Source organism: Emydura macquarii, unplaced genomic scaffold, assembly GCF_026122565.2.
Source record: "Emydura macquarii macquarii isolate MOO-44397 ecotype Brisbane River unplaced genomic scaffold, CSIRO-AGI_Emac_v2 contig_1551, whole genome shotgun sequence".
NCBI classification, from domain to species: domain Eukaryota; kingdom Metazoa; phylum Chordata; order Testudines; family Chelidae; genus Emydura; species Emydura macquarii.
In genome coordinates, this window is record NW_027131688.1 from 12751343 (window position 1) to 12778123 (window position 26781).

General features: G+C 41.5%; 1 protein-coding gene across 1 annotated transcript in view; it reads left to right on the forward strand.

Moving 5' to 3' along the window:
* Positions 1 to 1173: 1173 nt before the first annotated feature.
* LRRC9 (leucine rich repeat containing 9) overlaps positions 1174 to 26781 on the forward strand; it is an 88013-nt gene continuing 62405 nt past the window's right edge. The window contains exons 1-10 of the mRNA XM_067554892.1: positions 1174 to 1255; positions 3604 to 3692; positions 4850 to 5068; positions 5692 to 5832; positions 11957 to 12020; positions 12653 to 12723; positions 14086 to 14268; positions 16368 to 16523; positions 18089 to 18297; positions 21309 to 21440. Of these exons, the coding sequence (XP_067410993.1) occupies positions 3639 to 3692; positions 4850 to 5068; positions 5692 to 5832; positions 11957 to 12020; positions 12653 to 12723; positions 14086 to 14268; positions 16368 to 16523; positions 18089 to 18297; positions 21309 to 21440 (1229 nt within the window). The 5' untranslated portion in view covers positions 1174 to 1255; positions 3604 to 3638. The remainder of the gene's footprint in view (positions 1256 to 3603; positions 3693 to 4849; positions 5069 to 5691; positions 5833 to 11956; positions 12021 to 12652; positions 12724 to 14085; positions 14269 to 16367; positions 16524 to 18088; positions 18298 to 21308; positions 21441 to 26781) is intronic.

Genomic DNA, 26781 nt, shown 5'->3' on the forward strand with positions numbered 1-26781 from the left:
GAAAATAAAAGAAATTAGAAACATGTTTTCAGACAAAAACCAAACATTTTCAATGAAAATTTAAAAACTTCCATAGAAAGCAGACACTTTTCATAAAAAATTTCTATCAAAAATAGTTTTGATGGAAAATTTTCAACCAGCCCTATTGTCTACCCAAGAAAGTTACAGATTTGATTTAAATAAAAATTCCTAATCAATTGAAGCAAAGCCCAAATAAGCCACTCTAACTGAAATATGAGCGTTCACACAGCTTTTTGCACCGGTTTGACTTTACCTAGTTAAAGTCACAACTGAAGTGAAACCTGCACAGCTTTCTTGTGTGCTCCGGTGTCACCCAGATCAAGAAAGACAAATGAGCCAGAATAAAACTCTCCACCTGGCTACAAGCGTCAAGATATTTGGCAAAGTAGTTGATAGGGTATAGGCTGATTGATAAGGACATACCTAGAGATCCAGAAAGAGAGAACCAGTGAGCTCAACTGCAACTCACAGCGCAGAGCTAGATGTGCACTCTGGGGTCATACAGTGCGCAAATGTGTTAAATGTTCATGTCTAAAGAGTACAGGGCGCTGCCACCTTCTCTTTTCTTCCCACTGTAAGAAGTGATGGCCACAGGGCCTGGTTCTCCTCTGGTGCAAACCTAGAGTAACTCTGCTGAACTCAGGACGCTTACACCGAGGTAGATATGGTCTCTGGAGAGAATCAAGAGCAGCCTTTCTTGTTGATCCTAGCCGAGCTCGCCCACTAGATCCACGCAGGGGGGAGGCCGTGGCAGGCAGGAGTGGCAGAGGGGGTGGTAGAGGCGCCTGGTCTCCATCCCAGCAAGAGGCGGGGGCGGGGAGGGGAGGAGTTGGCCTCTTCTTCCCTCTGCACTGCCCGCGTCCCCTGTTGTGGGCCCTTCTCCCCTGGGCCTCACAATGACTGGCGCTGTGTGCGACGGGGGGGCAGGTCTGAGCCCCGCTCCCGCCATGGAAAAGGACTGGGCGGCGGCCGGTCTGACTGACGCCCTTTCCCGCCCGCTCTGAGAGAAACGGTGGGGGGAGGGGCATGTCTGAATCCCTCCCCACCCCCCGCGGAGGGGGGGGAGCCCCGCGCTAACCGCTGTCACGTGACACCACCTCGCCTCGGGTTTGCTGCCGCTCCGCCGGGGCGGTAGGCGATTTCCATGGTGACGGCCGAGGCTGCTGCCGTACACAGAGGGAGTCCGCGGCGTCAGCCGGCTCCGGCCCCGCCTATGCTAGGTCCTCGGGGCCAGGTACGTGACTGCCTCGGGGAAGGGGGGTATCCCCCGTCTGGGCCCCCCTTTCCCAGCCTCCCACCCAAAGGGGGCCAGGCCCCATTCCGCAACCTCCCACCCCTAAAGAGGGTATCTCCCGCCTGACCCTTCCTTCCCATCTCCCAGGGGGGATCCTCTGCCTGGTCCCACGTTCCCAACCCCCACAGGAGTATCCCCTGCCAGGCTCCCTTCTGCAACCCTCCAGCCCCAAGGGGGATTCCCCTCTTTGCAGCCCCCAAACCCAAAGGGGGTATCCCCTGCCTGACACGCACCTTCCCAACCCTCTGCATCTCTCCAAAGGGGGTATCCCGTGCCTGGCACCCTCCTTCCCAATTCCCCCTCCTCCAAAGGGGATATACCTTGCCTGGCCCCCACACACCTGTCTGCTGCCAGGAAGAGTTTCAAGTCCTTGCTGGCTATGTTGTCTCCAGCTGAGTTAAGCCCCTCTCCATGAAACCCAAAATTGTGGAGGAATGGGGATGCTTTCCTCTCCTGAACTGATGCCCCCCGCAACACATCACCCACAGGGTACCACACTGTGGGAGGTTGCTGATGGAAGACTCGATAGTTAATATTTTGCCCTCTGCATCAGTCCTGAACTAATACTAACTGACATTGTGTCAACAGGGCATTGCCCTGGTAGAGGTGATGTTAGAGACTAAGTAGGTGGCATTTATCCCTCCATCTTAATAGTACAGAAATGATGCCCCCAATACTGTGCCAAGTGTTACACTGCTGCTGGGTGTGCCATCTTTTGGATGAGATGGAAATATAGTCTTGATTCCTTGTAGTTCTTTAAGATCCCAAGAGTAGCAGGGTTAGCTCTGGGATTCTACCTCTGTTCTTACTCTTATCTCATTCAATTCCACCTATTTAAATTTCCCCAGCAGTTTCAACTAGATAAAATAGTCTTCATTTCCTGCCCTAAACTAATGGGTAAAGATACTCTGTGTTAAGAATTGTAGCAGCATTTCAAAGATGTCTGGAGTGATCCTTTGTGTGTAGCCTGTACATATGTTAGTAAATAAAATGTGTAAAGTGCTTTGGGATCCTTGGAGAGAAAAGATGCAGTGTAAATTACAATATTGTTTGTACTAATATCAAGCTGATAATGTTAGCTAATGTGATTGTATGTGATCACTTCAAAAATGTGTAACAGAAAAGATGGTCCAATCTCAGCAGACATCTCAGTTATGTTTTGTTGTTTTCAGTTTATTTTCACATCTGCATGTGGGTTCTTTACCTCTTATTTGGAAATTTTCTTCTTGAGGAATCATGAATTTATGAAACATGGTGACTAATTTTAAGGTGCCTTTCCTTTAATTTTATTAACAGCAAGAGCAACAAATTAAAAAGGCAGATAGTACAGATATGTGTTTTAATGCAACCAAATGCAAGGTCAAACATCTAGGAACAAAGAGTGCAGCCCATATCATAGTGCTCAGACAACTGAACATGAGCTGCCTGTGTGATACTGTGGGGTAAAGGGCTTGAATGTATAAAGAGGGGAGTAGTGAGTAAGAGTAGAGAGGTAATTTTTACCTCTTTATACAACATTGGTGAGACTGATACTGGAATGCTGCATATAGTTCTAGTGTCCACATTTTTAAAAGGATGTTGAAAAATTGGTGCAGAAGAGGGTACAGAAAAGAGCCACTGAAATTATTTGGGGGCTGCAAAAAATACCTTACAGTTAGAGACTTAAGTAATTCAATCTACTTAGTTTAGGAAAAAGAAGATTGAGAAGTGAGTTGATTACAGTACATAAAGTACCTTCACAGGAAGAAAATACTGGTCTCTTTAAACTGTGTGAGAAAGGAATAACGAGTATCAATGTCTGGAAGTTCCAATCAGACAAATTCAAGTTCAAAATAAGGCACACATTTTTCATAGTGAGCATGATTAACCATTGTAACAAACTATCGAGAAGTAGTGGATTCTCTGTCTCTTGATGTCTTGGATCAAGACTGGGTGCTTTTTTGGAAGACATGTTATCTCATGAGTTATCAGGCTCATTATAGGGGAAACTGGGTGAAATTCTTCAGTCTGTGTTATACAGGAGTTTAGATGATCAGACTTAAAATCTGTGATCTCTTCTGACCTTAAAATCCATAAATGTAAATGAAAAAAGTAATTATTCCAAACACTGAGGATATTATTATTTTTTCCCCATTAATGTCATTGTGATCCCATGAAAGAAATGCCTGTTGGAAGTGTATTGCTTCGGAACTGAGATCTTTGTTTCAAAATTTATTTGAAATTCTGTGGCTTTTAAATTATGTGAATAGATACACAACAGATAATTATATTATCATTCTTTCAAATAGAACTACTATGCTTATTACTTTTAAGTACTCGGAAAATGATCCAAAGTGATAACCAAAACCAGAACACAGAGGAAATAATTAAAGAGTTGGTAAGTTTTTTGGGTTTTTTTTAAACTCTCAAAATGTCAATCACTATTAATATTTTTCTGTCAAAATTATGTGGTAATTTATATTTCTCTAAAAATATCATCAGTGCAGGATTCTCACTTCTGTTCAGAGGGCAGTACATAGCATACAATGACAATAGGGGGCTGCAAGGGTCAATAAGCTTGAGAACGATGGGAGGGCCACTAGTCCCATACTAACAAACAAAGTCCCAGGAGTGAGAATCTTGCTAAATTATATCTTCAGAGAAGCAGAATTTCAATGTAATTTTCCCTTTATCCCTTTTTGATGTGAAGAATAGTGCAGAGATATTAAAATATATGGAAATAAGCTTTTGTAACGTAATTGAACAAAATAAATTCTGCAGTCTTTATTCAAGACAAATTCTTAAAACCTGTCTTGCACCAGTTAACAATGGAAGCTTTGCCTTTAGCTCAGTTGGAAGCAGGATCAGGCCATTTATTCTTTTTTGGAAAAGTTGTGTTTTACTACTTTGTCATTTTTAGAATTTTAATGACGTTTTATGTAATTTTTTTTTCTGGACAAAGACTTGTATTTACTATGGCAATGTCTACACTTACAAGCTTACAGTGGCACAGCTGTACTAATAAGCTGTGCTGCTGTAAGAGTGCTCATGTAACCATGTTATGCCAACAGTAGAGGGCTCTCCCATCGACATAATAAAACCAGCTCAACAAATGGCGGTAGCTATGTCAGTGGACGAGCGCCTCCCACCGACATAGTGCTGTGCACATGAGTGCTTATGCTAGGAAAAGTTATGTCACTTATGGCGGTGTTTTTTTCACATCCTTGAGTGACAAAAGTTTTGCTGACATAAGTGCTACTGTAGACATGGCCAATGGCCATGAAGCAATGGCATGAAGGTTATGTGTAGCTACATGCCGCAGTGAATAGCAAGCTGCATCCATGCTGCGGCGTGTACATGTATCAGTGAAAAGCTTCCCACTGCCTGAGTCTTTCCTGGCTGCGGAAAAGGGCTCTAGTAGCAGGGAGCTGTCAGAGCCCTTCCTCACAGCAGGAATATTTCCCTGCAGGAGTATTTCCCATGCATTCTCCTCCAAAATGCATTTTTCACACCATAGAAATAAAAAGAGCAATAATGTTTATGTTTTATTTCCAGTGCACTTGCAATGGATTGTCTTATGAGAAAATTGATCAAGAAGGACCAGAAACATCGACACTGGAGATGTTTTTCTCAGGTTATCCCAGAATAGTAGGCATGTCATTTTTCCCAAATTTAACAACCCTTACTCTTGTTGGACAAAGCATTCAGAATATTTCAGACCTGGAATATTGTCCATTACTCAAAGAGCTATGGATTGTTGAATGTTGCTTAACGGTAAGTTAACTCTATGATTTTTCTTTTCTAGTAACTTTGATCAGATTACACTGAATAGCACATTCCTCCACAGGTAGTCCCATTGATGTCAATCTGCCTATTCAAGGAGTAAAGTAATACTTATTATGAATAAGGGGTTCAGAATCTGGTCCTCTATTATTTGTAATCACACTGGTTGCTAAATCTGAAAAGGTTCTATTTTAGACAATGATCAAGTTACCTCTTCTGATAATTTTTAATATTCTTGCATTGTGGAACCCCATTGTTGTGTTTCTAAAACAACTTTTTAAAAAACTGACAATACAAAGTACAAGCCATTTTTTAGGAAACTGATAACAAGAAAAATATTTTCTTGAAAATTTTATATCGTTTTAAAAGAATCACTTCAACATTCATCATGAAGTGCTGCAGCAGGTATTGCTTTTTCTTTCTGGGCTGTAGCCAAAGCCCACTGAAGTCAGTGGGAATCTTTTCACTGATATAATGGACATTGAAACTGACTTGCCACACTGCTCTCTAGTTTTCTGTATAGATATACAGTACGTTGACAAGCAGGGTGCCTTTCTTCCTAAGAGTGCATTTTTGTTGCTCATTGAGAACTAATATATCGTCCTCTGCTGCAGAAAATTGATGGTCTACAAGACTGCACTAATTTGGAAAAGCTTTACCTATACTACAATGAAATTTCTACAATTGGAAATCTGGAGACCCTAACAAAGTTGGAGGTAATTTGGTTGAATAATAACCAGATTAAGGAGATTCAGGTGAGACTGTTTGGGTTTTTTTATGTGATTTCCTTCCAGCTAATCCATTCTATTTATGCCACATGAATCCTATAGTATCTGAATACAACCTATAAACTAGGATTTTAAGACCATTAAACCACAAAAAAGTCTGAAAAACCCACAATCATAAAGAGTTAGGGCTGAAACATCATCAAAAACTAATGGCATGCACTATGGTATGTTGCATATGCATAACATAAATAAAATCCCGCACTTTTCTGAGACCTCTGCATTTCCTAGGGTATGTCTACACTGCAGAGTGAAGTCGACTTATTTAAAGTCAACTTTCACCCGCCGATTTTTAGAAGTCACTGGATCGTGTCCACAGCATGCTCCTTGCGCTGGGCTCGTGCGTCCACACTCGCCATGATTGTTTCGGCAGTCAAAGCAGTGCACTGTAGCTATCCCACTGTAGCCATACCCAGTGTGGGTAGCTATCCCACAGTGCAACTAGCCACGGTGGCTGTTGGGATGAGATTCATCGTCCCATGATGCAACGCTCCTTCCCCCTCCCTTCTTCCCCCAAACAAACAGGAAACCAATTTTCACACCATTTGTTTATGCCACACACTCGCTATTGCTGTAGAGACATGGAGCCAGCTCAACTCTGCACTACTATTGTGAGCATCACAAATACATCTCAGCTTATCATGGAGTATTTTCAAAGGAGAGCGAGAACCCGAAGCACGGGCAACCACTATGCCACTGAGTCTGCCCTGCTACAAGCCATCGAGCGGAACAATTCCCAGTTGCTGCAGGCCATAACGCATCATCTGCAGTCCGTGGAGCGCTGGTTCTGGTCCTGGGAAACAAGCACAGACTGGTGGGACCGCATCGTTATGCAGCTGTGGGATGATGACCAGTGGCTGCAAAACTTTCGTATGCGAAAGGCCACTTTCCTTGAACTTTGCTCAGAGCTGGCCCCATCCCTGAAGTGCGTGAATACTCGCTTGAGACAAGCTCTGACGGTGGAGAAGCTAGTGGCCATCGATCTGTGGAAAATGGCAACCCCCGACTGTTACCGCTCGGTTGGGAATCACTTCGGAATCACTGTAAATCTACAGTGGGAGCTGCCGTGATTCAAGTGTGCAAGGCCATTAATAGACTTCTGCTACAAAGGATAGTGACTTTGGGAAACGTCCAGGACATAGTGGACAGGTTTGCTGCAGTGGGGTTCCCAAACTGCGGGGGGCCATTGATGGCACGCACATCCCTATCTTAGCTCCTGCCCACCTCTCAAATGAGTACATAAACCACAAGGAGTACTTTTCCATGGTCCTGCAGGCCCTTGTGGATCACCGAGGTCATTTTACAGACATCTGTGTGGGGTGGTCTGAAAAGGTGTATGACGCGCGCGTATTTCGGAACTTGGGGCTGTTCTCTAACATGCAGGCGGGCACTTTCTTCCCAGACCAAAAAATTCACATCGGGGGTGTTGAAATGCCAATAGTGATCCTGGGGGATCCTGCTTACCCCTTGCTCCCTAGGCTAATGAAGCTGTACACCGGGCACCTTGACAAGGAGCATTTTAATAACAGGGTAAGCAGTTGCAGAATGGTTGTTGAATGTGCGTTTGGGCATTTAAAGGCCAGATGGAGAAGTCTCCTCACTAGGCTGGACATGAGTGAAAAGAACATCCCCTCAGTGATATCTGCGTGGTGTGTTCTTCGTAAGGTGTGTAAAGTGAAAGGGGAAAGGTTCCCTCAGGGTTGGGCTGTGGAGGCAGAAAGACTGGCCACCAATTATGAGCAGCCAGATGCCAGCAATACACTGAGAGCTAACCGCGGAGCACTTTGCATTAGGGAAGCATTGAAAACCAGGTTCTGCAATGAGATACAGTAATGATTTCTGTTCCTGTATGTTATGTGCCTTTGCTTAAAATCCCCCCTACCATGGACATCAATACCCTCCAAATCCCTCCCAAGCAAGATATGATTTAATAAAGAAACGTGTTGAAACAATGTAAACTTTTATTTATGAACATTCAAGCTGGTGGGGGTGGGGGGCTAGTGTTCATTCACAGTCTCAAATGGTAGTGTGGTTGCTTGCAGGCCAGCTGTTAGTGGGGCCGCCGCTGCTTTCTGCTTGCCTCCACGGGGTGGAGTGCACCACATACTGAAGCCTGGCCATTCACCTCCGAGACCACTTGTGGGTGAAGGAGGGGGAGGGCAGCAAAGCCATAGGCTGAGGAGCGTTATGGAGGGGCTGCAGCGGGACTCTGTCCGGCTGCTGCTCCTCCTGAAGTTCCACAAGCCGCCGGAGCATGTCTGCTTCGTCGTGCATGATTCGCAGCATCTCATGCGTGGTACTGCGATCATGCTCCTGCATCGCTTTTTGACTCTCCCTGTCCATGTCCATGTTCTGGGACAAGGTCATCTGCCATGCTCGGAGTTCTGTCTCTGCGGCCGCGGAGGCATTCATGAGCTCGCCAAACATGTCGTCTCTTGGGGTTTTTTTCCTCTTCCTAATCTGCGATAGTCTTTCTGCAGCAGTTCAAGCGGTCTGGGTCAAGGCCGAGGTGTCTATAGAACGAAAAGAAATGCACAACGTTGCCATTGTTAGCATACCCAGGGAAATGAAAGAAATGCAACAATGTATAAAAAACTCCCCTTGCTGTGCACAAGGGTAAGACAGACCCTCATTCCATTCCGCATATCCCAGAAGGGTCGGCTCACTGTGTCTTTGCAGAAATGGTAAGTTAGGGGCACTTTACTCTGCTTTAGAGAGGATTAAAAAAGCTCATTTCAAATGTCCTGTATGAGAGGGGTGCCTGGGTGCCACGGTTTAATTAAGATGACCATTTTGTCACGAGGTGGCCACGGGATCTGGGGACAGCACGGGGGGTTAATAGTGTCCTCTGAAACCATAGCCAAATAATTAAAGTGACTTTATTGGGACAATACAATGGGGAATAAACATGCGCCGTCTTCCCTAGGTGACCATGAGCGATATCAGTCTCCTGAGGGTAATGCACGAGGAAAGGGAAGATTTGCTGCACGCAGCGGGTTACCGGCCTGGCCCTTATGCCACTATGCTGTGTTCTGCCATGATTCCGGCTCCCTTGATTGCAGTGTGGCGCGGCAAAGTATCCTACCGGGGACGCAGGAACAAGGCTGCCCTGCCCAGAAACCTTTTGCAAAAGATAAACAGATTACCTACATGAAAGTTTCCTTGAGATAGCAACTGATGATTCTCGGAGCATATCTCTGCATATAAATGATCTGTTTCGGCAGTAGCCACCCAAGACAGTACGCTAAGCTCTTGAAATCCCCTTTCCTCTCCTCCCTCCCTTAAAAAAGAACATAACTGATATGAAGAAAAAAAACAACTCACCAGATGTGCCTTCCCTGGGATCATTAGTGCTGTCCTGTGTGCTGCTGGACTGCTCTGGGGTCAGGAATAGGTCCTGACTGGGAGAAAGGACACCCCGCTCTCCTGCACTCTGCTATCCTCATCCTTGTCGTCCACGGAGTCCTCATCATTGTCCCTGGAGTGGGATGGAGCGGAGGTATCGATGCTGCGTGGTGGCACCGTGGTGGGGTTCCCGCCGAGAATGGCATGCAGCTCCTCGTAAAAGTGACATTTTTTGGGCGAGGAACCAGAACGGCTGTTAGCTTCCCTGGCCTTTTGATATGCCTGCTGTAGCTCCTTGATCTTCACGTGGCACTGCTGCGTGACCCTGTTGTGCCCCTTCTCCAATATGCCATGGGATATCTTCCCATAAATGTCCAAATTTCTTTTGCTGGCTCTGAGCTGAGCCATAATGGACTCCTCGCCCCAAAGACCGATGAGATCTAAGACCTCTGGTTGACTCCATGCTGGAGCGCGTTTGGGCCTTGCAGTAGCCACGAGGAGTTCAGCTACAAGCTCCCTCCATGCTGGCCGGACAGGAAATGAAAACTGAAATTTTCCCAGGTCATGAGAGGAGGGGCCATTTCCGGTGAGCGTGACCATGTAACAGCAGAGTGGGAATGTCCAGAGCAGTCACAATGGGGCATTGTGGGATACCTCCCAGAGGCATGAACGTTGAATTATGTTACGCTGGGTCTACACTGATGCAAAATCGAACCAATAAAATAGAATTAGGCGCTACACCACTTGTGGAGGTGGTTTTATTATGTCAACTTTTGCCGCATATTAAGTCGACGGGACTGCCGTGCCAGTGTAGACGCAGGCTTTCAGAGATTGACGTAAGTGATATTACGTTGACCACCATCGCCAGAGTAGATCAGGCCCTAGGCACACCAACATAGTTTCAGGTAGGGACTTTTTGTCAGGATCTCAGAATTATGTCAATCTTTTTTTTTTTTTTTTTTTTTTTTTTTGCAATTTAATTTCCATTTTAATTTTTTTTAGTAAAAAAGGCAAAAACCAAATCAACAACAAAACCCACCACCTAAAGCTGTCTCATGAAAGAGAAATATGGGAACAAGCCATCAGCCAGAGAGTTAGAGGCCCATTCAGCCAAAGACTATTTCAAACTTCCCATAGTAAATGGTGATACTATGGAGAAAAGGAGGAGGATTGCTCTGGAGTCTTCAGTGATGTGTGTGATTGATGCAGGAAGTCTTCTGCTTACTCAGCCCCACAGAACTTCTTCCAGTTAACAAAATAATCCCAAAAGTGGGGAATTTGCTCATTTCTCCTTATCTGGCTGCACTAGTGCTGGGTTACTACTACATGGGCTAAATAGCTCTGGGTGGCAGAAAATAATAGATTTCAAGACTCAGGAGTAGAGAGCATAGGAGGAGGAGAGCTCTTTTGCAGAGGCCTTTGTTGTCTGATCTACTCGGTAGTTCCTTGAGAATAGATTTTGCACATCTTGGAGAGTCATGAATAGATTTTGCTGGATTGGACTCCTTAGAATTCTAATTAGCAAAGGGCAGCCACTTTCAGTGTAACAAACTGATAATTTTAATAGCTTCTATCTTTTTTCACTTAGGAGAACATTTGGCCTTGCTTCTCACTTTACAGCCTAAGGGCACTTGCAGCCTTCAATACGTCCACCTTGTGGGAGACTGAAGATGCACCTCAATCCCCATCTTCATTAGGGAGTGTGAGGAACAGAAGGAGGAGGGAGATTCTAGACTAAAATGAAGGTTTAGAGAGGAGGAAGATATTGAGAAGGGCAAATTAAACCAGGAACCTTGGAATCTGGATACTATGTTCAGAGGGCTTCACATGGAACAGATATGCTGAGGTAGAGGAGTAAAGTGGCAGCACACCACGCAACTTAGTGGTGCTGGTTGATGTATGCTAAAGTACCCTGGGCATAGGAAATTGAGTGAAGAGTGGAAGGAAAACAAGTGTGAATCCTAGTGAGAAGAAGAACAGGGTGGGAGGGTCTGAGACAACCCAATTTCTGATAGATCTAGACCCCATTTAAACCCAATCTATTCATGGACACTAATGGGGAAAGTGAAAAAACTAATGGGAATGGATAGAAAATAGAATGCTGGAGAGATTGCGGTGGCAGAGGATAGGAGTAGGGAGTGATAAGATAGGGGATAAGATAAGAAGAAGGGGAGATTAGAGCTGTGGAAAATGAGAGAGAGAAAGAAGTGACTGAAGAGTTGGGGCTCAGTAAGAACAAAATGAAAGGAGACAGCACATTAACAAAATCGTTATTTATTAGACATATCATAATAAAGAATGCTGACATCTCATCCCAGGACATTATGATCTCCATCACACACAGAAATGATTGACATCCCTAATGCATCCCACTGTGGTGTCCCAAGGCTGAGATGTGGGCTGAAGCCAAAAGTTAGTCAATTCTAATGACACGGGGCATGGTTCTGTTAGGTTTTTGATTAACAGTTGTGAAGCTAAGGAGCTGCCAGACCAAGTTAATTTTCACTGAAGTATAAATTACAAGGCTTTCCAAAATAATTCATTTTGAGCAGCATTCATTGTCTATTTACATGTCAGAAGAAAATTAAGCTTACAATAAAAGCTAACTTTGATGATTAAAAATGTGAGTAGAACCTAACTAAGTTATTTTTAAATTGGAATGATCTGTCTTCTGACTTTTAGTCTTGAGGAGCTTCATCATTTGCAATATTGTATTAGACTGAAGCTTTACCTTTTCAAATATTTACAGGGTTTGCACACTCTGCTGAATTTAAAGGAGCTCAATCTGGCTGGAAACTTAATAAACAAAATTGGTAGGTGATATTTATTTGAAACGTGGCATTTCTGCATAGTAACTCATATTACTGAGAAGTCTAATGTATATGGACTTGATTCTGCTTCCATTCAAGCCCTTGGAAAACACCTATTGACTTGAATGGTGCAGGATCAAGCCCTATGTGCCCATTCCTGCTCCTACTGAAATCAGTGGCAAAACTCTCCAGGCCTAATTCTTCTTTACCCTTCAACCCTAAAACTCTTCAACACTGTTTCTGCAATGTAAAAGAGCCTTAAAATGGATATCAATGGAATGTGCATGTAATTTAAGGCTCCTTTACACTGCCTGAGTAGTGTAAATGGGTTTTAATGTATAGGAGATTTAGGCCTTTATTGACTTCAGTGAGAGTAGAATCAGGCACTATATTTTCAAACAGAAACTAGTAAATCTGCTAATTTTCCTCAGATTCTTTTTTATGTTAGTTTTGTTTTTGAGTGGAAGAAGAAAAGGTTGCTCTGCATAAGATTTATTCACTTGTAATAATGAATTATAATCTTGAGCAATTATATTTTGCTATTAAAACCTGTATGTATGAGGAAAATATGTACTTCACCAAGTATAATAGGTGCAGCCATGTTCTCTTTAATTTTGTTTGTCTTTGTGTTTTAGGAAATTGCTTTGACCCCAATGAACAATTGGAAAGATTAAACCTCTCTGGTAACAGAATATGTTCCTTCAAGGTATGTTCAGGCTTCATGTTTCATTTTTAAGTTCTTTTCATTGTTACTGAGACTGAGGTAACAATCAGGCTCTGGATTCTAGGTGGTCAGGGGTGGTGATTGGAGTGGTAGTTGAGGACAGGTACCAAAGGTCAAAGCCAGATGTAGAGTTGGATCATAGACAGAGTCCAGAAGCAGGCCAAAGACTGAAGCTGGGTGGAGTCAGTCTGAAGATCAGGAGGTGGGTGCAGAGCCGGAGCAAGGTTGGAATAGGGCACAGACAAGGCTGAAGCAGGCTTGAACAAGGCTTGGACTGAGACAGGATTAAGGGCAGGCTGGAAGCTTAGAGCATATGCATAACACTGCAAGGCTGTAGTGAGAGGTACCACTGCATAATGCGTGGGTTGTAATCTGTCTTTGAGTTCAGCCAGCAAAGTGGTGCGTGATCAGTTATTTACGCAGAAGGATTGCCCCATAAGTATTAGTACAGGGCGTCGACAGACCATTTCACCACCAGGGCCTATATCTCAATGACCAAATATGCAGCCTCTCGCAGAATAGATAGCGGATAGGATGTTCTTCTCCAAATTCTTGAGATAGAACAGTTTCAAGCCTGACATTGGACATATTTGTTCATAGGATAAATGGCTTTGAGAAGTCTGGGTGGAATAGAACTGGTTCCTGGATTAGCTGGTTTTATAGTGTTCTAAATGTCTTGTCACAGTTTTTAGTCCAATGGACCCTTTTGGGTGCAGGACTTTGACCAGGTCTGTCAAACGGGTGGCAATGCTAGCAAAGTTTGGAATGAATCACTGATAGTACCCTGCTAATCCCAAGAAACGGTGAACTTGCTTCTTTGTGGAGTGGCTGGAGCAGCCTGCTAAGGCTTGGACTTTGTCCAACAGGGGTCGCAACTACATCCCCCATTCTGTATCCTACGTAGGTGACTTCCTGGGGGCAGTTGACACTTGGTAGGGTTGGCCATCAACCCTAGCCCCTTAAGAGCCTGTAATACTGCAGTAACATGCTTCATATGGTCGGCCAAGCCCTCCCTATAGATGATAATATTGTCAACGTATGCAGCGTATATAGTCGTAGCTGTCCATCAACTGCTGAAAGGTGGTAGCAGTCCCATAGAGTCTGAAAGGCATGGCTTTAAATTGATATAGTCCCAATGGAGCGAAGAAGGCCGTTTTTTCTTTAGACTCAGCTGTCAAGAGGATCTGCCAATATCCATTTGTTAAGTCAGGGGTTGATATATATTTTGAGCATATATCCTTTTAATAATTGAAAGCAATAACCTGTTTTCATGCTGAAATGCAAACTTTTTGAAATAAGGACCACCAACATGTTGTTGATTTACTATTTTCATTGTTTTTCCAGGAACTCACTAATTTAGCAGGTCTACCTCATTTAAAAGATTTGAGTCTGAATGATCCTCAGTATGACCCCAACCCTATTTGTCTTCTCTGTAATTATGCTACACATGTGCTGTATCATATGCCTCAGCTTCAAAGGCTGGATACATATGATGTATCTCAACAACAAATCAAGGTCCTGGCAGAGGTAAGGATAAGATTTTTACCACATAACTATGCCGAAAATATTTATGATCTCTTTTCCTTTTTCTCTCTCTATTTTTGGTAACACGCCTCCACTACCCAACGTCTGTCTTTCAGCCAACAAAATTGAAGTGTCTGTGTCAAAACTAATAAAGTGTTGCCAACTTTTGTGATTTTATCATGAGTCTAACAATATCTCGTGATTGAATGATTATGAAAGAATCTCAACTTTAATTTTAAAAAAGTAAGTTTCTTCTCCACATGAGGAGAAAAACTTGAAAACATGAAACCTAAAGGGTCAAAACCTGAAAGCAAATAAAAATAGCTCAACCTTTATTATAACTTTTTAAAATCTCGTGACTTTGGGAGGCCAAACTCATGATTTTTGAATACTTGGGATTCATAATATTGGCCACCTTTCTTTGTTGGTGAGAAACAGTGTTATTGTATTGAAAGGAGCCATTCCCTCCCTTTGAAAACTGAGTCAAGACCTTTTAAAATATATTTTTTTCATTATTTAAAGAGTCTAGTACAGAATACAAAGACTCCCTTTATATAGGTATTCTGTAAACAGACTACAGTTCATAGAGTAGCAATAACTTCAAGGAAGTTAACTGAAAATCAAGCATGGCATTGTTTTAAAAATCAAAAAGCTTACTAGTATTCTCATGTATGGTTTCCATGTAGAAATCTTTCAGGTAGGATTTGAGGTCATGAAAGAGCTCAATAAAATCCATGGAATCCTATCTTGTGTTTTTAGATATTCCAAGCATAGTACAAAAAAATTCTCAAGTTCTGTCCTCACTTTCCCTGTGGATCATCCTGTTATGGAGCTGCTGCAGCACATCCTCCTATCCAAGCAAAGTGTTTTTAAAATCAATCGTCAAATTTAACTCTTGTTAGAAATGGATGGCAAAAACTGTTTGTATAGAGTCCATTCTATTGTGAAGCAAGTCATACGATATAGTTCATGTGTATACAGTATAGCTGTTTTGTTTAAGAATGTTTTTTAAAATAAAATATGAATAATTAATTTTCATAATCACATTTATATTAATATATTTATAGCAATATAAAAATGTGGTTATGAAAATTAATTAATCATATTTGATTTGTAAAAGCATTCTTAACTATAATATTTTAACTTGAAGACAAACCATCCAATGTGCAATATATGGGCTTGGAAGGATTACATTTTTATTGGTAAATGCCAATTATACCATACACACACACACACACTGATGAAAAATATTTCCATTGATTATATTGAAAATTTACAGAAAGGCAAAGTAAGAAAAATGCTCCTTGAGAACTTACTAGAGTTTGATTTAAGGATATTTACTTTATATATTTTGATATGATGTTGATCACTTGTGTTGTAATGGTTATAAAGCTTTAACTTTTTCAATCTCAGCATATACTATCATGAAATAATTATTTTCTGACTTCCACTATTGTCTGTCACCCATAATTTTCTGCAACTGAGAAACTTGATATTGATAAAAATAGAAAAAAATCGTAAAAAAATAAAAATGGAACTCTGCTAAGCCTAGCAGTATACAAAACCTAAGGCTTCTGATTTTTTGGTTGTAACCAATAAACAATGATAAAACATCCCTTATACCACAAAAATGAAATCAGTGTTTCCAAGAAACATTGGAAAAACACTTGAAATGGTTAATTGTATCTAAGGGCTTGTCTACATTGAACATTAATGTGGAATACAGGATGTGATTTCTAAAATGCATGAACATGTGCATTAATTGGTCTGTATAGATCCTATTGGTGCACACTATTGGTTCCCTAATGTGCATTAATGTAGTGCTAATTGAAACAATGCTACATTTAAGTACACTAGGAAACATCACAAAGAGATTGCAAACAGACCCCCCAAAATGAAATGAAGTCCTAACAACACCATAAAAATCTAGTATGTAAATCCTGAAGTGATTGTTTTAAAATTTGAAATATAAGAGACAAATGTAAATATAAATTTTAATGTCACAAGGTTGCTGAACTGTTAGGAAACAGTTTGTATGAACAGTCATATTTTGCTAACATTATTCTGACAAATAACTTTTCCTGTTTTCCTGACACATGAAGGCTACAGTGATAAAAAAGATAATGTACTATAACATGCGTGTGAAGATTGTTCATAGGCAGCTCAATGAGGAGCTTGAAAAGCTAAAAGAAAGAAAATGCAAACTGCAGAAATTTCCAGAAGATCAAATAAAATTGTTCAGCTGCAACATAAAACACGTAAGTTTAAATAGTTGAAAATATCAACAATGTAAGCATCCTTTGAAAGATATTTTAATATCTAACATGGTGGGAGATATGATTTGGGATGAAGAAATACTTTTATAAGTTTATTTGGCTAAATCCTACCTTCAGTTATACTGATTTGGGTTGGACAATGTAACCAAGTGCAAAATATAGCCAAAGTTCTTAGGGCCTGATCAATTGATTGAAGTCAATGGAAATCTTAACTTAAAAACAAACAAAAAAACCACATTGTTTATTTAAATATCTAAGCTCTCTTCAAAAGCAATTATTCGTGCTGCAGTTTCAGTAACCCTCAACAGGCAGTGCTTATATTACAGTTTTCTAATTTTAAGGCTAAAATATTATCTTCCCATTCTTTAAATACAACAAATAAGATAATGAATGAGATTCTATTCTCAGCTATGCCAATGCAGCCCTAATAATCCTAAACAGTAAAACATTTTGTCTTGTAATCTGCGCTCACAGATATTTTTTTACATTCTTAATAAATCTTTAAGATGTACCTTGAGTTAGCTATTTTAAAATGTGCCTATTTAAAAATAATCCAGACTTTTGCTTTTTACATATATCTAAACCTTCCCAGTGTTTTGATCAGGGATCTGCGCTCTTACGCTGCACGGGAAGGCAATATTTAGAATACCAGTTTTGTTGACGCTCTTAGGCAAAGTGGACTGAGTTGTTTGAGCTGTGCAGTTTTTTGTCCCCTCTGCTTGACCCCATCCCTATTTCCTCAACTCACACCTTTCTGGGCACTGAGCACCCATGACAAAGGGCATGTGGATGGAGATGTTAGCTCAAGGTGCAGATCATGATTTATCTTTTAATATACCATGCAGTTGTTGCCTGTACACTTGCTGAGCATATCCCCTCTACACCCTTCTCTGTGCACTGCAGTTTCAAGCCCTAACTAAGTGGGGAAACTTGTACAGTGCCTGCCCTCACCATGCCTAACTTTAGGTCATGCTAACAGTCTCTCACTTTCATGAGCATCAGATTCATATAAGAATATATTTCATAACCTCATAGCTATGACATTATAAGGGGTTAAAGATCCAGGACAGCTGAAGATATCCAGGAAGCAAAGAGAGAAAGAAATTCAAATTTAAACATAGTAGGTTATCAGGAAATCATTATTTCATATTTTTGATCATACTATAAGCTACTACAGGCCATAGAAATGTATTTAGTTCTAAAAGAGTGGGATTTTCAACTCTGCAGGACATATCATAACTGAAGCCGTGTTTTCATATCATATCATATCATAACTGAAGCCATATCAGTACATGTTTTTACTTGTTCCAAGTTTGTCGAGTTTTTAAGTAACTTATTACAAATTGCAGCATTATTTTGCTAATTATCAAGCAAATTATATTATCAGGAAAAAAATCAAGAAAATTATTATTCTACTTAATTATTTTTCTGTTAGATATTTTCACAGTCACTTTTTAGTCTATATCTAGAAGGCTTATCTTTACTGTGATTTTCTACCGTAACTTCTACCATATTGCCTTTGAATCCTGATGCATTCTTTTTAACAGCTGGAACGTGAACTGACAGAGCTGCAGACATCAGGCAAAATACAGAGTAACAAATCTATTAAGAGTAAAAGGCTGGAAACTGAAAAATCAATTGATGATAGTGAGAACACAGATGAAGCCAGCGAGGAATCAAGTCTTGAGCGGAAGTTCTTTCTGAAATTAGATGCCCTGAGAGAAAGGATAACATTCTGGAACAGAAAACTAGATGAGTATGTATAGTGAATTGTATAAGAGCTGCAATTTGAAATATGTATACATTCTAACTGACTGAGATGGGGCTTGGTAAATTAGAGAATTGATTATAGGATTTGAAGCCTGTGTTATATTTATTTCAACTGAGGACCAAACTGATAGTATTCCAAAAGTCATTCATTTTATCATATAATTTGGGAGAAAGAGTTCTGCCTAGAGCACTGGAAGAAAGAAGTATTTTATAAATTACCAAAGAAAGGCAACTTAATGGTGTGTGATAACTGGCGAGGAATAAAACTACTTGAGAACACAGAAAAGTGTTCTGTAGCATACTGTTGAACAGAATTAAATTGGGCATAGATGAAGAACTGCATAATAAGAAAGCAGGCTTTAGTCAAAATGATCATGTGTAGATGATTACCCTGAGATGATAGACTGAGAAAGGGTTTGCCTACAGGAGAAGATTAGTCTTGAACTTCATAGATTTCACCAAAGCTTTTGACTGCATTCACGGAGAATCACTATGAAGATCTTGCGACAATATGGGCTTCCTACAAAGATAGTATCACTGGTGAAGATGCCATATGAAGGTTCAAACTGCTGCGTAAGAACAGGAAGTGGAGAGACTGATTGGTTTGATATTACTGATGTGCATCAGGGTTTCATCATCTTTTCTGCATTGCGATAGATTATGTGATGCAAAAAGTAACATCAAAGGAAGATATAGGACTTACATGGAGTAAAAGAACATTTCAACCTCTTGACTTTGCAGGTGATACTGACATTTGGCAAATGCTAGCAGCCCACAGCAGGAAACTTAATACACTGCATTAACGATGCTTGCTGAGAATACTTGGTGTCCATTTGTGGAATAAAGTAACCAGCTCTGATGTTTTAGAAAAGACTGGCCAACAGACCATAGAAACTCTATGATTCAAGAAGGAGGCTGAAGTGGTTTGACATGTGGTGCAGATGTGAAAAAAAGTGTTTCTAAACAAACCCTTCACTGGACACTCCCTGGTGGAAGATGGAAAAAAGGAGGATGACATGAAAGAAAACCATTGAAGAGAATCATGTAATAATGTTTTTAGTAGCTATCACATTAGCCTGCCAAGTGGGAGAGCACACCTATCTTATATCATCTTTTTCAAGGACAAGGTTACCCTAAGACCTCACCCAAAATTTCTGCCTAAAAATATTTTTCTTTCCACATAAACCAACCAATCCATCTTCCCTAAACCTCATGAGAGTGCACAGGACTCAGCACTACATACTCTAGATGTCAGAGGTGCCTTAGTGTTCTACCTTGACAGAACCAAGCCCTTTAGAAAATTACCGATGCTTTTCCTTTCCACTGCAGAACACTTTAAAGGTTCTGCTATTTCCAGATACTATCTAAATGGAGTGCTGGGTGCATCCACCTCTGCTCCCAACAGAAGGACCTGTACCCCCCATTGGGGATTTGAACTCACTCTACCAGGTCCCTGTCAATTTCAGTAGCCTTCCTATACAAAATGTATTGATCATGGACATATGTAGAGCAGCCACTTGGACATCTGCATACATGTTCATAAAACATTATGCAATTGACCAGGGTTCAAGATCGGACACATTGCTAGGTCTTACCGTGTTATCATTCTTTACACATGTAACTCTGAAGCCCCTTCCATCCAATGAAGGGCACTGCTCAACAGTCACCTGAAATGGGTGCATAGTGGAACACCCACAGGGAAACCCATCTCAAAGCTCAGTTACTGCACAGGGTGAGTAACTTTCTTTTCTTCAAGGAGTGTCCCTGTGCATGCTCCACTACCCATCCCCTTCCCCTCTACTTCGGAGTTCAATTTCCAGACTCTACAGTAGAGAAGGAACTGAGAGGTGTCTGGTTGTGCATGCTAGGTAGGCACTGACAACAGCGCAAAACGGGGACAGCGCATGTGCAACCCAGATGAGCACTGCTGCTAAAATTCTCCAATCAAAGGCGCAGGGATGCACATTCACCTCAAGTGGAGCAACCACATGGACACGCATCTCAAAGAACCTCAGTGGCGGCACATAGTGAGTAACCTTCTCTTCTAGGGATTCTTTAGGTGATTGGTACTAAAATCATATCAAAATTCAAGTGGGAAAATAAATCAGAATTAACTGGTTTTTGAAGTCTGATGTCTCATGATTGATTAAGTTTAGAAATGAATGTTTGTTACCAAAGAAAAGTTTGGATTGCTAGCTTTAAAATAATAGAAAGCATTTTATTATATTCTATGGTGTTTTATCAGACAATGGACCTGGAAACTGTAATTGATTCTTCAGTTTAGCCAGTGCTTGCCTCATTTGCTTTGGCATCTTGGGTCACTAATGGCTTAGTTTGCCCTTACCCCATCCCAGGGTGCAATGAAATGTGGGGTGACAAAGAATTCTGTGGTGCAGCAGATCTTAAAGAGAACCAGATCATGCCAGATTCTTTGACTGGCGAGCAGGAGGTAGTTTCCAAAGGGACAGTCCTGGACGCCTGTCAATGAGGTGGGGAAAGAAGCATGCACACTTCTACTGAGTCAGTTCAGTAATGGAACAATTGAGGGAGTTGAGGGGTTGAACATATAATGACCTGAAATATCCTGAGTGGCCACCTATATGAATTCTGTGCCTTAAGTCACCCCTGGATCTAGCAGTGCTCCTTTGTGGCTGCACTTCAGACTAGCATAATTTTCAATACTTCAGAGAAACTAAACCTCTCTTTTACTCCTACCAATAAGCTCTCAAGTTAATGCTGGTTGTGGACTGAGGAACCTTGCCAGAAGATGCCTATGCTGAGGCTGTCTTGTTGATCACTACAGGATTTCACTGTCAGGGCTGTAAATTCAGCACCATTCACAATCATAAAACTCACTTACAATTTTTAGAAAAATAAATGGAAAGAAAACTAAAGAATGGGGCTCCAAGTTCTTATACTTAGAACAGATGAATTTGTGTCCTATCTTTAGCATTTATTATATTCCCACCACAATTTACTTTGTTGTTTCTCTTGCAGAATTGAGAAAATTTACCAGATGGAAGTTAAAAAAAAGAAGAAGAGTAATAACTTAGTAGTGCAGTTTTTGTTGACTGAATTGGAAACAGTGGGCAACATTCGCTTTGAAGAAGGCTCACCCAGTGATTCCTGGTAATGCTGTTTTAGACATTATGTTTAAACCGTGTTTCTGCAGCCCAGTGTCACCCACAATTCTTGATGTCTGGGCTGTTCTCTCTCTGCAGTTCATAGAGGCGGATCAGAGTTTTGGAACCTCATGCTCCCTGAGCTGCTGCTTGCTTCCAATTTTTTGCCTCCATGGCAGCCTGCAGAAGGCAGCAATTTTAACAGCTTCCTCCTTCACATCTGGACAATGGTGGTGGACTATGCCACAAAATCTCATCAGTCCCTCCTGATGCCACACCATGCTTTTAAGTGAGAATACAGACTGGCCTTCACACAAAGGCGTTCCTTTCAGTCTTCATCCTCACAGAAATACCAGCAAAGCTGAAACAATGGAAATCATGCAGTGGGTGAAGCATTGTTTCCTCTTCCTCAGGGTGGTTCACGTAAACCAGAAGCCAGACTGACTCAGCAGGTGCAAGGTGAACTGCTCTGAGTGATGCCTGAATCAAGAAGTCTTCGAGTTAATCATCCAATCGTTCGGCCTGCCCCACATGAATGTGAAAAGACCAAATTACTTCACCAGAGAAGTGGACCCCAGTTCTATGAGAGCAGATCCCCTATCACACAAATGGCCACAGGGCCTCCTCTGTGTGTTTCCACCCTTTCCATTATTAAGACAAGTGGTCCGAAAATGAAGACAAGTGACTAATATTGGTAACCACACGTTGGCCAAGGAGACCCTGGTTTTTGGACCTGATACCTGAAATTGGGACTGCCACTACAGCTCCCAAAGAGACAGGACATCCTCTCACAAAATCCTTGGCTTCATCCAAATCAGCTGCATCTAACAGCCTGGCTATTGAAAGGGAAGTGCTAGCATCATTGGGTCTGTCCTCCAAAGTCATCAGAACACTTCCTTCTTCTAGAAGAAGCATATTTAAAGCTTTAAAGCATATTTCTGTTTCTGAACCAAGTTTTATGGCAAGTCCCTGGAACTTGAAGCAAACCTTAGAAATCCAGGAATTCCAGCTATCCTGGATTTTCTCCAAGAAGATTTTGACAAAGTTCTCCAACCCAGCACCATTGTGCATCAGATGTCAGCCTTTAGTAGTGTGTTCACAGGATCTGTGGGTTCTCTGCCAGAGAGCCTGCAGGTAGCCAGATTCCATAGGGCAGTCCAGTTAGCCAAGCTCATGATTAGACCTCTTTCTTTTCCAAGTGGGACTTGTCATATGTACTGAGAGCCGTGACATCCCTTCAAACCACTGACATCATGTCAGCATTTTATTTACCTATTAAATTTGTTTTCTGATAGCCTTCACATCCAGCAGGAGAACGTTGGAGCTGGTGGCACTCTCTATGCAGGAATCTTACTGCGTGTTTCATGAGGACAAGGTGGTGCTCAGAACTCCAGAATCATCTATCCTGAAGGTGAACTCTTCTTTCTGTTCATCCCAAGAGGTGGTTCTACCTTCATGCTCTCCAAGGCTGCAGCATACCACCGAGGAGAGGTAACACATCTTAGATGTCAGAAGGACTCTGAAAATTTGCCTCAACTGTACAGAGTCCATGAGGAGATCAGGTGCCCTATTTGTATTCTTCCATCTGAAATGCCAAGACTCAGAGCTTCTAAGTTCTCCGTTCATAGATGGATTAGACCAGGGGATCTCACAACAAATATTTTGGTGCACTCAGAGTGCAGCCACCAACTCTTACTGGTGGCTGCTCTGACAATTTTTCCAAACCTGAGCCCCACTGCCCCAAGGCTGAAGCCTGAAGCTGGAGCCCTGCCACCCTGGGAATGTGATTCGGGAACTCACCCACTGCCTGTGGAGTCCCAGGTTCCTCCGTGCCATGCACACCAGACCCACGTGTCTCCAGAAGTGCTGCCCAGAGCCCCCAAAGAGGCTATGTGGTGCAGGGTGCTGATCCCGGCTGTCAGTGCCAGCAAACACCAGAGTGGCGCAGCCAGAAGCAGCAGCTGGGCTTTGCAGGGAAGGACTGCAGTTTTGGGCCTTCCCCTCCCCTCCATCTCCACCACAGAGGCCATCGTGGCTGCAAAAAAAAAATCCACTGGGGGCTTGTAACCACATTTGAAAAATGCTGGAGTAGACTATGCATTATGGAAGCAAACAAAACATCAGAAATTCCAGTTCTAGAAGGGGTCAGGACACACTCACGCAATCCATGGTGACCTCTTGGGCAGAAAGAGCTGATGCATCCACAGCAGAACTCCACAGCAGCCACCCAGTCAAATGCTACCATCTTTATCAGATACTGCATGGTGGACTTCTTGTCTTCCTCAGAGACATCCTTTGGTAGGAAGGTGCTGCATGTAGTGGCTTGGAAATGATTTTGCCCTTTGAGCAAATATTATAGATGGGGTGGGAGACTATTTTCTTTTTCTGACCTTTTCTATAATCCTCCCTACATCTGTTCGCTGCTCACTACTTCCCAGATATCAAGAATTGTAGGAGATGCTGGGCTGAAGAATGGAACATTTCTTAATGATAATTTTCTTTCTGCTACCAGCATCTCCCATAATTCTACCCACCATACATGGCTCATGAATCAAAGTTAAGATATTAAGTGGAATTGTTACCATATGACAACTGTCTTCCTTGGTCTAATGTGCATAGTTATTTCATTATCTCTGGAATATTTGTTATTAATGAAGTTATGCAAGTTTTACAGCTTGGGCATAACTCATCTGGAAGCAAGCAGGAGCTGAGGGGGACCACGTAGCTCCTAAACTCTGGTCTGCCTCCATGAGCTGCAAAGAAAGGGGAGCAGCCAAGATATCAATGATTGTGGAAGATGCTGCTAGCAGAAAGGAAATAATTTATAAGAAATTTTCTGTTCTTTCCACTGTTAGTGAATTTTAACCCAAAAAACCCCAGTTATTCCACTGTGACCTGAAATTCTCTGAAGGAAATATTTTCTTCAGATACACACATAGGGCCAAATCTGATGTTGGCCTAAGTAGATCCTTATTGACATTCATTGGGAGTAGCACCTGCTTATGAAAACGGTAAACTTAGTTCATGTGGTTAAATTCATGACCCCTGCTTTTTGTGGGAGAACTACATAGGAGCTTAGAGAGAAATGGAATCAGTCCCTAATCCATGGGCAAAGCATGGAGTGGGCATACAGCCCTTCCATAGATGCTATTTATAGATAGAGCAGGAGCACTGAACCATCTAGACTCCTATACAGACGTTTGTGACCTTTATATCTGCCTATTTCCGCAGCCCTCTACCTTGCCCTATATGGAAATAACACTGAGCCCATCAGTTCTGCATGCAGGGATGCACAGTCACCCTGCTCACCTTCAGAGGAAGGTGCAAGAAACCTTAGTAGCCACTTACAGAACAATGGGCTTGTGGAATAATTTAATTCCTAACCCTCTTTAGTTATTTATTGCCTTATGCGCTGAAGTATACAATTTTATCATCTATTTATTGCGATTTGTAAGAGATAATAAACCATCAGTAGATCTCAAAGCACTTTACAAAGGAGGTAAATATCATTATTCCACATTTTACAGATGGGTAAACCAAGCCATAGGGAGAGGAAGTGATTGCCCAGGGTCATCCAGCAGACCAGTGGCAGAGCTGTGATTAGACCCCATGGCTCCTGAGTCCCAGGCTAGGGACTGTGCCATGCCTCCTCCTCATAAAAATACAGAAAGGTTCTCTCTACTTCTCTGGTACCGGTGATACTATTTAAAATGCAGATAGCACTCAAAATGAAAGAAGATGTTTGCTTTATAAAACACACTCTTCATAGGACATTCAGTAATTTTTAAAAATGTAAATTAATCATTTATTTAATAAAATGTTCCAGTAGCCACAATCATGAAAATCAAAGAGTATACAAATAATCTGGGGGGAAAATAGGATATTTTAGGTGGGGTTCTTCTTTGTATATCTGAAACTGAAATGTGACTGATTTTTTTTTTTATCATTTGTTCCATAGTTATTTTTAATTAACATTCACTCCATTTATGCCTACGCATAAAACATCTAAGCATTCCATTAACTTTTAGATAGTCCTTTGGACCAAATGCAACAGCAGAGGTTAGAGGGCTTGTCTTCACCTCACTGAAGTCAGTTAAAGTTTTGCCATTCATTTCGATTGGAGCTGTGTTGGGTCCACAGTGATATTTAGGGACAGTAGAAGATAAATATTCCACTATTTGGATAGTACACATTATCAAGACTGATGCCCTTGTAGATTAATTCTTTGCTATTTTTTTTTTATTTTATTTCACATCCATGAAATGATAAAATAAGATAGTCTATAAAAGAGAAATATGAAAATCTGAAATGACTGTTAGTTGTTTTAACTACTGTGGCAGTAATGGCAGGTAGTTCCTGGATAGCTTTACTACTTGTTGTAAAGAAGCATTAGAAGTTGTTTACATGGTCTCAGTATAAATAACCTTGACACTTTGTTGAGGGGAGACGTAAATTTAGGTTGGCATTATTTCAAGAACAGTTTTCTGCTTGAGTACTCCAAGCTTGTCCACTTCATCTGTGCCTTTCTCTTATATTCAGGTACATCTGTTAGAGTGCTGCAGGTTGCAATGTGCTCAGAGGTTCTATCTGTAGTTTCCTTGTAAATATTATTATTTTATTTTATTTATTAATTTATTTATTTTAAAGCTGCTTTTTCAATCCAAGGATTTTTAATATTGAAAAAGAGAAATTCTAAATGAATCCAATGTTTGAATCAGAGTCTTAGCACAGAGTCCTTTAGAGAAAGAGCAGTGTTTTTATTAATTGTGAGTACATCTGTATATGCTGTTTGTCTTTTTCTAGAAAATTGTCCTTTGATTATTAAAAGAAAGTATTTAAGTTTTTCAATTTGGTTTTCTCAGTTTTTGGGAAACCACTACATTTCCATAATTGACATATTAAGAACTGTATTTTATCTGTCTATCTAAGGTGTTTATATGGCCTGCATTACTGTAGTATCTGAGCACCTCACAATCTTTGATGTATATATCTCCAAAACACCCATGAGGCATGAAGTGCTATTATTCCATTTTACTGTTGGAGAGCTGAGGCACAGTGACTTGCCCATGGTCACACAGGAAGGCTGTAAGATAGATAGCAGGGAAATGATCCCAGGTCTCCTGTGTCCCAGGCTAGTGCCCTTACCGCTGGATCGTCATTCCTCTTTTAATGTTTAGGTGTAGTAATATAGGTTCACGTTCACCTTGTTCATTTTATGCAAGTAGTCACGTTGATTCCAGTGGAATTACTCACTTGCGAGACAAACAGGATGTGACAGTCTTCCAGACGAGAAGCCTAAAGCAGTGACCTTAAGCATGTGTGGAGAACTTCAAGGAGTGTGCGATGCA